Raw genomic sequence first — 12197 nt, 5'->3', positions numbered from 1 at the left:
ACATAATTATACACATTTTTCTTTCCGAAAGTCAGAGGGACTTGCAAACTGAGCCGAGTCTAATGCGGTGAAAAAACACAATTAAATGCTTGCTTAAAACATTTGGTAAACACATAGACATGCAACTAACTGTATCGTGTGGATGTTTTGTTTAGACATGTAGGATAAAAGAAACAGAGTGGAGAACCTCAAGATGTTTTAATTGTAGACCTTTAAATATATTGTACAGAAATTATGTGGTTAGTGAAAAACTGAATGCCTTAATTAAGACTAACAAATAGGCTACTAGTCAAGTATAGACTACTGCTCTCTTGCAGGTCAGTAAATTAGGGCATCTATCTATCTATCTAGAGAGAGACATTGATATTAAACATTATTGTTTTTATTTATAACAGAATATTCAATGACAACAAATTTGGATTTGTCAAAATTCCACAATCAATAGCTAGTGCATCCAAAATATAAAATTTCTGTCATTATTTCCCCTCCTGTCGTTCCAAGCCAGTGCGACTTTCTACATTGCACAAAAGAAGAAATTTTGAAGAATGTGCTTGTCTTTTTCATGTATAATGCCAATGAATGAGAAGTCAGTAAAACGCATAAACTTCATAGTGAGCAATGTCTTCTCTGAGTAAGGTCTGCTCCTCACATAAAGCTATAATATGGCTTCAAAAGACTTAAAAATAGTCGAACACATGATGTTTGCGTTCCTTTTAAAGTCTCGATATCAAGTCACCATTCATTGTCAACGCATTGAAAAGACATTCTTCAAACGACCTTTTGCATTCCACGGAAGAACGAACGTCACACGGGTTTGGAGCAACTTAAGAGTGAGTAAATGATGACAGAATCTTTATTTGGAGCTGAACTATTCCTTTAAGTCTGAACCGCAGCTTTTCCATAGCAGCAGAGCCGAGTGAACTGCCAGTCAAAGTGACGTCAGTCTCGTTGGAGTCGCGCTGAGGCGAAGTGCTGGTGCGCGCGAGCTCGGAGACCCCCGTTAACTGGGCGCACACGCAAGTGTCACCATGATCAGCCTTATATGGGGTGGATCTTAAATCATAACTGCAAGATGAAGACGTGAACATACGGCACATCCTTCTGAGCGCAGCATCATAGACTTCCCTCGCGATCCTGAAGCCTTCACGCTACACAATACTACACTCCAGCACGGCCAGACTGCCTGCAGCTGCCAGGCGGGTAGGCGGAGGCTGGAAGGGGGAACACATCTATTTTCTGCTAATAATAATACGCAACAAAATGAAGCGGAGAAAGATGGTGGTAGCGGCGGGCTTCTGCCTCTCGTTCCTCATGGGCACGCTGATGAATTTATTGTTCATTCCGGGATTCGAGCACCACGGCGAGCGCGTGCATCGCTACCACCACGAGAAACAGCAGCAGCAGCAGCAGCCCGACGCGGACGCTCCTGCCCGGCTTCAAGTCGACGACCTGACACCAGTCGAAACGGCCGTCGTCGGCCGACTACCGGAGCTCCAGCGGCAAATACGCGAGCGATTAGACGAGGTTCTGCGGTACCGGCAGAGACGCGCGCACTGGGTCGGCACCGGACCGCTGGAGCGCAGGCGGCTCATGGACCTGGAGCAGCGCGGCGATTGGGAATCATACAAAGGAATCGAGAAAAACAATAATTACGATCAGTCTCAACCGACTCCCGCTGTATCCATAGCAACAAAATCACATCGGGAGTTTACGCGCGAGTCGGTGCTCGGCTGCAGCAGTATTGATAACGTTACCAATGTCCAGTATCTGGGCTCGGGATACACAAAGGCGGTGTACAAGGCGACTTTGAACAGCACTTTCTCCGTCGCATTAAAATCAGTCGATTTTGGGGGTCACGACATGGAGAATTGTGTGAAGAAATACGCGTCGTCCACAGACTGTTACAAACTCGCATCCTTCAAAATTGTCAAGGAAATGACGCTGATGGAGAGACTGCAGCACCCTAATATTCTCAAGGTAAGTTTGATTCCTTTTTAAACAAAGCACATATAGATGAATTGAGCTAAGCCGCGAAATTAAAATCACACTTTATCTTAGCGTTCATGTAAAACGTTTTAATCATTATAACACGTGACGTCTGTTTCCATTTATTTGTCACAGTAAGTTCCACTCAATTTTATGTTTATGACTCGAATTTCTTCACCAGTATTTTCATTCAGAGTAGTTGAATCAGTGTAATATGAACTCATTACTTTGATTTTACTGTGGATTCAAATTAATAAATAAGTAACATTAATAAACAACATTCATGCAATGAATTAGGTTTGTAAATCTGTTTGTTAATGCTCGCTGTTATCATAGTTATTAGTTACATAGATATTAATTGTTGAAGCGTAATATGAACACTTCAGTACATTATAAGTTTAGCAATTAAAGGGCTCATTAAATAAATACTAAAGCAGTATATAAAGGGGAAAAAAACAAGTTTCTGCATTAGTGTCCATCATATAGGCCTTTCTAATGTAAACCCGCGTGTTTAGTTACTGTGTGAGATCTGAAGTGTGAATGTTTACGCGTAAAGTATCAAAATCAACACAAGCCCGTGGTGTGTCTTAGTAATTAGCCTATCATTCAATCAACAGTTACTAAAAATGGGAATTGGCTCATTGTCTGCGTATTTTGTTCCCCAGTTTTAGGGGGTTCAGAAGCGGCTCTGTTTTGCCGTGTGTGTCATTTATTTGACATGAGCGGTTGTGTAGTTGTTGAAGTCGTAATCAGCTCTTGTAAACATCAGCGAACGAGACTCTGAAATTAACAGCCCTCGTTTATCTTCTGCCTCTGTCTTCAGACAGTCCTGCAGTCCAGCCAGCTCAGAAACTAACCAGGCTCTGCGCGAGAGAAAAAAGAAACATGAATAAATACAATTATACTTACATGCGTAAAAACTATATTTATAAAGTGATGAAAATCTGTTACCTGAATTTAATATTTTTTTCTTTCTTTTTTTTCTTTTTTTGTATTTCAGAAAAGGCAAGAGAAAAATATTTTCTAGCCCTTTCTAGTTATGGGTTTAGTTTTTCTACAGACAGCGTACAGCTAATATGAAGTGGGTATTGATTCAAAAATAAATCAGATTAAGTTTAAATGGTAAAAAATGAAAATCAGGGGTCAAATAAAAATAATTTTTTTAGCAATCAGTCCAACCACTGCAAAATTCCATCAATTAACATGGCTTAAATGTAATTTTAATTCTGCATACTATGTCTATTATCCAAGATGTTTTTGTTGATTTATATTATAAGCTTGATATGTATTTGGCCTAAACGAACACGTCACGGTTTAATATGGCCATGGAAAGATGGTTTATGTCATTTCAAAAGCTGTAACCGTTGAGGTGCTGTTATCAGAAGCTGTATGTAGATTGGGGCCGCCGACCTGATTTCATTTTGTGCTCACAGCAGGGGACCAACGGTGCAAGAGCCCAGTTAATGAACTCACACAAAAGACACAGTTTATGGGAAAAAGAACACCATCATCATCATTATATCGCAAAGACAACATGCTCTACAGCTGACAGCTGACATAAAATCCCAGCAAGTCTTTTGAAGTATAAATTGTTACTTTTTTTAAATATCTAAAAATGAACAACTTTAAACATAACACGTTTGTGAATAAATTCACAAATCAGACTGTAATCTGGTTTGGAAATTATAGCTCAACATTGTTCAAAAAAAGATTTGGTAACACTTTACAATAAGGTTTTGTTAACAACTTTAGTTAACATGAACTAAGAATTAATACTTCTGCAGCGTTTATTAATCTTTGTTAATGTTAATTTCAACATTTACTAATACATTATTAAAATATTGTTGAACATTAGTTAATGCACTGTGAACTAACATGAACAAATAATGAACAGCTGGATTTTTATTAACTAACATTAACAGAGATTATTAAATACTGTAACAAATGTATTGCTCATTGTTAGTTCATGTTAGTTAATATATTAACTAATGTTAACAAATGACACCTTACTGTAAAGTGTTACCAAAGATTTTTATATATTTGTGACAGACCGAGCTGTTGCATTTTTAAAGTCATAAAAATATTGTGAAATGCATTAAGGAATAACATAATATTTTGTGTGAAACCAAATTATATGTGGCCACAGTTCGGTCTTGTTACTTTTATTACATCTTTTGCTTGATTTGAAGGCATTGGTTTGAATTAAGCATGCTATATGAATATGGAAAATATTTAATATTTTGATTTATTTACAAAGGTATTTTGAAGCTTATTTTCTATATTTTTAATCTTTTTACTGCTATTCTCTTATATATCAAAGAAAGCAATTCTCTTATTTAAAGGAAGTGTAAGCATATGAACCTTTAAGAGTACAATTTTTTTATATAAATGTGAAGCATTCTCTAATGTTAAGTCTCTATCTGTTTATTTGCCTGTCTATTTTAAACTACCTTTGTTAAGCTTAACATAATAACACCTGATTTACTCATCCATAACACTGACATTATTCAAATAGCCAGTTGACAAGTTTTAAATACTTAGTAGTAGTTGTTATAAAGCACAGATAGAATTTTTACCATTACATTTCAAGTCAGTTACAAATATCAATATGTGTAAAAGTTGAGTTGAATATGGGCGTTCCTCATTCTGTAGTGCCACGTCTCACTTTATAAGGTATACCGCTGCCAAGAGCTTCAGAGCAGGCGGTTGGCTGTGATTAGGCCCCAGTTCTCAAAACTTTCATAAATCAGCAAAATGACACAAATAATACCTCTCTCTATAAACCTATGATGATGGAACACATACACAGATATTCCGCACATGTAAGTATTAATAAACAACCCGTGTAGTCGGCATCTTCCTTGGTTCTTCGCCCTCACACCTAACCAATCAGGCCCAGAAGTGTTGCTTTTCATTTGCTTTGGCAGCCGCCACATCAGACAAAAATAAATGGCTGTTATTTTATAAGTTGCGAGGTCAAAGGTCAGAAGATTTGATACGAGATGCTGATTAGCACCAGGCCGGGTTCAGGCAGAGTGCACGCCGAAAGGATTTGCACAGGTCTGCCTGCCGTTGGCCTGAAAGAGGGAGGTCACACTGCAGTGATGTCTCTGCTCGGCTTTCCAGGGCAGATTCTGAAGTCTTTAACTAACATGTCTGTCAAGCAGATCCCCGTCTTCCTCTTACAAGCGAGGACAACACCTGTTATATAAACAGTCATGATTGGTGGTGGTGCTGGATCTGTGTGGACAGGGAGAGTGGGCTTATTCATGGACATGTCAGGAAGGGCATTTGCCATGTCAGCACTGACACCAGAGACAGCAGAGAGCAGGATGCAAACTGTGTGCCTGATTAATCACCACTGAACATCTCTATGGAAGCTTGTTTTTGCCACGGGATAAAAGAAAAAAAAAGTTTTTTTTTTTTTATAAAAATGTCACAATTATATGTTTTTACACTTTATTCCGCATTTATTTTATTTAACATCTCAGAATTCTGAGGAAAAAAAGTCATAACTGCAAGATTTCTTTATATCCCACAATTTCTCAGAATCGCAATTGCGATTATACAGGCTGAATTGTGAGATAAAAAGTCAGTACAATTACATAGTCCATGTAATAAATTGAAGTGCCACTATTATGCTATATTAAAGGTTCCTAATTTTGCTTTAAAGGTCTCCTACAATAGATTTACATGCATCAAAGGTAAAAAAAAAACACTTTAATTTACTCATAATATACATTGCACACCATCTTATTTCTCAAAGAGTCTGAAAATAGTTCATTCAAAGATTCAGTCTCTCTAAAGCTGCTTTTCCACCAAAATTACCTGGAACAATTTGTCCCAGGAACTTTTTTCCCTCCGACCTGTTTCTGTCTGCGTTTCCATCGCAGTCTAAAGTACCTTGAAGATTAAGTCCGGTGACGTAGGACTGCGCGTGACTTTCCAGTTCCTGCTGGATTTCGTCCTCCTCATATAAGCTTAATAAAGCCTGAACCTTGTTGTCGGTCCATCGGTCGTATTTTTTAAACTCCATTGTTGAATAGCAAACAACTAGCAGTAAGCACGTACCGCAACAGACTTGGTTGAATAAAATGCTGCGTTAACTCAACCAATCAGCATGATTAGTGCCCAAATCCCACCCCCGAAAGTTCCTGAACTTTAAAAAAGTGCTACCTAGGTACTTTCTGAGGGGGAAATTTTTACTCTGAACTTCGTTTTAGACCCTGGTTCCTGCGGTTAAAACACACAGAGTACCACTCCAAGTCCCTAGTTCCTGGGGAAAGTTTCTGCGGTGGAAACGCGGCGTAAACCTCTCCTTTCCAAGAGCCTACTCTGCTCTGATTGGTCAGATTGTCCAGTCTGTGATTGGTCGACCACTTACAGCGCATGTCAGAAAATGAATGTCACGTCATGAACAACATGAACCAAACTCTTCCAGTCTCAGCTACAACTACAGTGTTTGAGGGGCAAAGTAGACATTCACAGGCAGCCAATGAAGACCATAGGCTGGCATTATGCAAATTTGTTACATTGTTACGTAGGTGTGAAACAGGAAGTGAGACTGGAATTGTTGACGACTCATTGCGGCAGTTCAGAATCGATTCTTTCTTTTAGGATACAACTTAATTTGTTGTGCGCTTTGATCTTTAAAACAGTGCAGACCTTTTACATTCACAAACAGCTGTATTACACACTGCATCAAAGGTAATATTCGACAAAAGCATAATAGGGGTACTTTAAAAGAAATAATTTGGACAAAATAATGCAGACACCAGGCAAGGATGAAACTTTTTAGTGTGAAGTTGCTGTGTTCATGCACGCTATTTAAAGAAGTATGAAAGGCTATGTGTTCGGATGTACGCTCCTTTGTGGATGATTATTAGTACAATGAATAATGGTTTTTGTGTTTTATTTTTACAAAGCTATCATATGACTTCAGATGACTTGGAATATAGAACATGAGTCATATGGATGAATTTTAACGTGCTTTTTTGTCCTTTCTGGAGCTTGACAGTAAAAATCACCATCCACTTTCCTTCTGTGGAAAAGAGCACCTCCGACATGCTGTCTAACATTTCATTTTGCATTTCATGGATGAACAAGTAATACTACGGAGTTGGAACAACTTGAGAGTGAACAAACGATGCCAAAATGTTCATTTTATGCGTGATCAATTCCTTTAAGTTCTCCCGAGTGTTTGTATATGGAAAGGCATTTGAAATGGTGTGTCGGGCAATCTGCAACTCAGCTTGGGGGCCTGATTAGGGTGGTCTTGCACTGGGATTATGTTTACATTAGCATGTCATTCTGTTAACTCTTCAGATTCTTAGTCAAGTCCCAAAATACACACACACACACACACACACACACACACGCACACACACACAAACACACACACACACACTGCAGGGTAATCAGTAACCTGCTAATGTGAGCATGTAACATGTGAATGTGAAAGCTGGGTGTCCTAAACACAGAGGCCCCCAGGGTCATTTTTAAGATGGGAGTGAGACGGAGAGTTTTAGTGCTAGACGCAATTAAACACGGGTTAATACTTTAACCTCTTAGTTTGTCAGGAAGGAGAAGACGACTGTGCTCCAGTCGACAGCAGGGTCACAGCAACTGTATATCTACGTTTAAAGGGATCCTATTATGCTTTTTTATACATTCATCTTTTTTTAGTGTATAATGTTGCATGAAAAAGTTCTGCAAAGTCCCTCCAGCAGGAGTTCTCTATATCAGTGTCTCTGTTTCTGAACTCCCTGAAAAGTCTAAATTGTAGTCTTAAATTTTCTTCCGGGAACAAACACGTCACAATATTCCTCATTTAAATAATTTCCGCTCAAAGCATACGCAAGAAAGGGCGGGGCCTGGTTGAGTTAGTAGTGTTTTGAAACTGGCGGTTATTGTGAGGGGCGAGACATTTCCCAAACACGCTCGTAGTGGTTGACCAATCACAGCACTCTGGTCCAGTCGACCAATCGGAGCACATTGTGCTTTTCAGAAGGAGGGGCTTCATCAAGACAGGAACTAAACAGAGCGTTACTGACAGACTGGGAAGAGAGGAGCTGAAACAATGGAGAATATGGGGAAAATAAGGTGTTTTTTGAACACATATACTAGTAAACAAAATCAAGACTTTGAAAAAGGGCATAATAGGTCCTCTTTAAAGGGATAGTTCACCCAAAAATGAAAACTTTGCTATTATTTGCTCAGCCCCATGTCATTTTAAATCTGTATGCTGCTATTTTTCCAGTGAAAACATATATTTCGTGATAGTTTTAAGATAAATTTCACAAACGAGATTTGAACTTTTTCTTTTGAGCTAAATGATTGGATGGACATGTTTATCTCATTGTGTGTTTAAGGAATTAAACCCACAGGAGTATCGGTGGGCAGTCGCTGACTGTGGAACAGGTCGGGAGTGCTGTGTTAATGGCTGTTCTGAGAAAGAGCTTAGAACAGGAGGATTGTGGGAGGAAATGAGTCAAGGATGGGGATGAATTCCGCTGGAAGAGCTCGGAACGCTCTGTCCTCCTCATTCTACATGGCTCTGCTCTCTGTTTATTTTTCTAGGCAGGAACAGGTTGATGAGGAAATCAACTTGTCTCTTCCTATCGTGTGATCGCTTTACTAAAAAGATCCATGTGATTTTCAGAGCGCAGATTCACAGATTCAGAAAATAAATAAAATGTGTAAACAGTTCAAGCTGAATAAATTTCATTGCACTTCTGTCATTGTGTTAGTTTATTGGAATTTAGATTAGAGGTGTTAGTCATTTCGACCTTGAAAGATCCCGAACTCATCAGCATTAACGACTGCTGAATCACGTCAAACACCAGGCACAGAACCAGGCATTTGAGTGAAGTCTTCTGAAGCCTTTGAACACTTTGGCAGTAAGATTTAACAATTTCACATTTTTCTGTTTGGACCTTAATAAGTCTCAAATCTGTTTAATGTTCACTGATCAATTTTAGAGGCAAGGGAAAATGACTCAGAACTTTTTCCAGCGGCGTTGCTTCAGAAACTTTGATGAAAACAATGTGGTAAAACTCATTGCCTGAACCGTTTATTCACTTTAGCTTTTCCTCTCAGAAACCCTCCACACACAAGTTTGAATCTGATCCCAGCTATAACTCAGCACACGGGCCGTACGGTCAGTGTCAAGCCCCTGTTACTGAGCAGCTCTTGTTCCCGTGGACAGTCCTGTCCTCACTGACCGTAGACGTTGGCTTCCACTGCCCACCACTATTTCATCTCTGGGCAAACATGGCCGTCTCCGTGGCCGTTTTGATTTGTTGCCAGGGTGTCCTCATTAAACGATCGTGGTAGGGTTGGGAGCGAACGTGTGTTAGTTTATTAATGGCACCTAACCTAACAAAAAGGCCTTTGAGCATATGCATATCAGCACACGTGGCACCAGTGAGGAGAATTTTTGAAGAACAAGAGCTGACGAAGATGCTAGTTAAAGTCATGAAATAAAAATTCACCCTATTTCTATTTTCTAAATACATGTTATTGATCTTATTGTGGACATATTGTGCATATGTTTTATTTTTTATTTTCCCTGCCCCTTTCTTACATTTGACCAAGTCCCGCCCTACATTTTTTTCTTATTCAATAATCTGTTTCACTCGGATGTACATCACAATATGGAAAAAAAAGATCTGTTGCTACATTCATTTCATTGTGTCTTTAGCACTTTAAGGGGCTATTCACACAGAACTCGTTTTTGCATTCCACAGCTTTTCTATTGTTGTTCTATCTAAACATGTGCTAGACAGACTTGTTTGACCATTGCACTTGCGTCTTTTGCAGCATCTCATGCATGACACAGCAAGTTAAAAGAAGTTCAACTTCAAACATGTCTAAAGAGCTTGATTTTCTTGCATTACTTTGACCTGTGTCTCACATTTTTAACCGCATTCTGTGTGAACCAGCCCTAACAAGTCTTATTATTAGGGATGCACCGATACTGATTTTAACAATTATTGGCAGATACAGATATTTGTCACTTTCTCTCTTATTTATGTCATTATCTTTTGTCATTAAAATAGATAGTGTTTTGATCATGTTTTAAATCAGCAAAGTTAAAAAAAAAAAAAAAAAAACGCGTTAAGTTATACTAGCGAGTTTATTGCTGCATCATCAAATAATTTCTAATGAACATGGATTGGATCCAATTAATATTCAGCAGGCCAACATAAATACATTAATACAACAAAACAAAGATACATATGAAATAAGCAGTGCTTTTAGGTAGGTTTAACAGTTTTCAGGTACAGAAATAAAGTAAACAAATGTAAAATAACACTGCATATAAATTAAATCTATATATTATTATTACATTGAGACGTAGCTAAATTCTACTGTACAACAGTAATATGTTTCTGTCACAATTACTTCAAGTTAAACTGAACTTTTATTTTGACGGGTTGCTGTGAAGTGATTCTGGAGATCCTCATATACTCCTCATATACTGAAGCGGTAGAGGCTGAAAAACACTGCGAGCGTTACGCGTGCTTCAGTGTGTGTGTGTGTGTGTGAGGTAAATGAAACCGCACGTCTGCGCCATTCATTCACACACAGACACGCAGAACATGCAGGATTCATATTTAAATAGTCTTTTTGCGGCTTAATATTTATAAGACACTAGTCTATATCGCGATTTGATTTAAGTGTACTGACCTACTTTTTATTTATTCATCCAAACTTTTCGTGACATTCCGCGTTATACAGTAAATTCCATTTTTATGACTGGATTCCGCAATTCCGTCCGCATTTCCCGTAAATCATAGAGCCCTATACATAGGCCGACATATTAATCCTTATAAAAGTTAAAAAAAAGTTATTTAGTCAAGAGTAGTGAGCTATTTTTTTGTCTTTTATTGTTTGAATAAAGTTAAAACAGACATTAACAGACATCACAGCTCAGTGCCTTCACGCAGTTAATTAATAAACCATCAGGTTGTTATATCAGCCTTTTTCATGCATAGCCGATATGCCGATGGTTGTAAATTGATCAGAAATCAGCTGATAAATATCGGCGGCCGATACATCGGTGCATTACTTATTATCAAAGCTATGATTATAAGAATTTTCCTTCCTGTGCCGTTTTTCATGCTCTTGAATGTAGCTTTTGAATTGAATTAGTGTCTTTTATCATATTGCTATAGCTGTTGTTTTATTTAGCAGTTGCTGTTGTATTACAGTGATCTTAATACGGTTAAGCAGACTTTACCACTCACCTGGCAAAATCATGGTAAGTGTGAGAAGACCACTGTTGTCTTTATAAAGAAAGTTCTGTTGCTATACAGTCATAGTATCAGATGGTAATATGATATACACCATAATACTGAATGATTACTGAAGTAAAAAAAAAAAAAAGGTTAACATGGTTAAAAAAAAAGCAGAGAACCAGACCATGAAAGATCTAGGTAATTTCTTCAGATCAGACTCGGACACAGTCTGTTGGCCACTTTCCTTCACCCCTCCTTTAATGATCCTGCTTACTCACTCTTTCCTGAAAATAGAGAAAAAGCTTCCAAGAGATTTTCTTGTACAGCCCAAAATGACTGCAAAACAGACAATTAAATACTAACTTCTCCCATCTCTTTTATATTGCTTACATGCACAGGAATGAAACTGCTCTGGAATTCAGTCAGTTCTCGAGAGCAAACTGTGCTTAGTACTAACAACTGGATGTAAACTTTCAGACCAAAAGCTAGTTGAAATGAGAAAAATGTTTCTGGAGCCCTTGGTGACATTAGCATCTGGTACATTGCAGCTCTGGACAGATACAAAATCTTCGTAGTAAATGAACCGGACAGGCAAGTTGACCTTTGAGCTTGTGTCAGTCAAAACGGCACCGTGTGGCTAGACAGACAGCAGCGTTTCTCCATGTGCAGGTCTGTTTTATTCCCAGCAAGCAGCCGTGGAGTCTGAGCACAGACAAACACTCAAATGCACACACTCTCTCACATTTGAGATGAATCATGCTGATAATAGTCATTAGAGTGTGTTTAATCTCAGATAGGGCTTTCTTGGAAAGACTCGCTCTACAAGCCTGTCTGCACACAGATCTTAGATCAGATTGGTCCTGTTCCTGCTTCATATCAGAGGCTAAATGTGTTCACGATCCTCCCACAGGGACAGTTATAAAGATCCAGAGTTGATGTCCTTAATTTGACATTTGAGACAGCCAGGTA

At 38.6% G+C, this 12197-nt stretch overlaps 1 protein-coding gene across 1 annotated transcript in view; it reads left to right on the top strand.

The window, feature by feature from the left end:
- Window positions 1–269: 269 nt before the first annotated feature.
- The window catches only part of pkdcca (protein kinase domain containing, cytoplasmic a), a 36391-nt gene continuing 24463 nt past the window's right edge, over window positions 270–12197 (top strand). The window contains exon 1 of the mRNA XM_051917985.1: window positions 270–1977. Within this exon, the coding sequence (XP_051773945.1) occupies window positions 1261–1977 (717 nt within the window). The 5' untranslated portion in view covers window positions 270–1260. The remainder of the gene's footprint in view (window positions 1978–12197) is intronic.

This window comes from Ctenopharyngodon idella, chromosome 13, assembly GCF_019924925.1.
Source record: "Ctenopharyngodon idella isolate HZGC_01 chromosome 13, HZGC01, whole genome shotgun sequence".
In the NCBI taxonomy this organism is placed as follows: domain Eukaryota; kingdom Metazoa; phylum Chordata; class Actinopteri; order Cypriniformes; family Xenocyprididae; genus Ctenopharyngodon; species Ctenopharyngodon idella.
The sequence above is the reverse complement of the archived record's forward strand: the minus strand, read 5'-3'. Positions and strand labels throughout refer to the sequence as shown.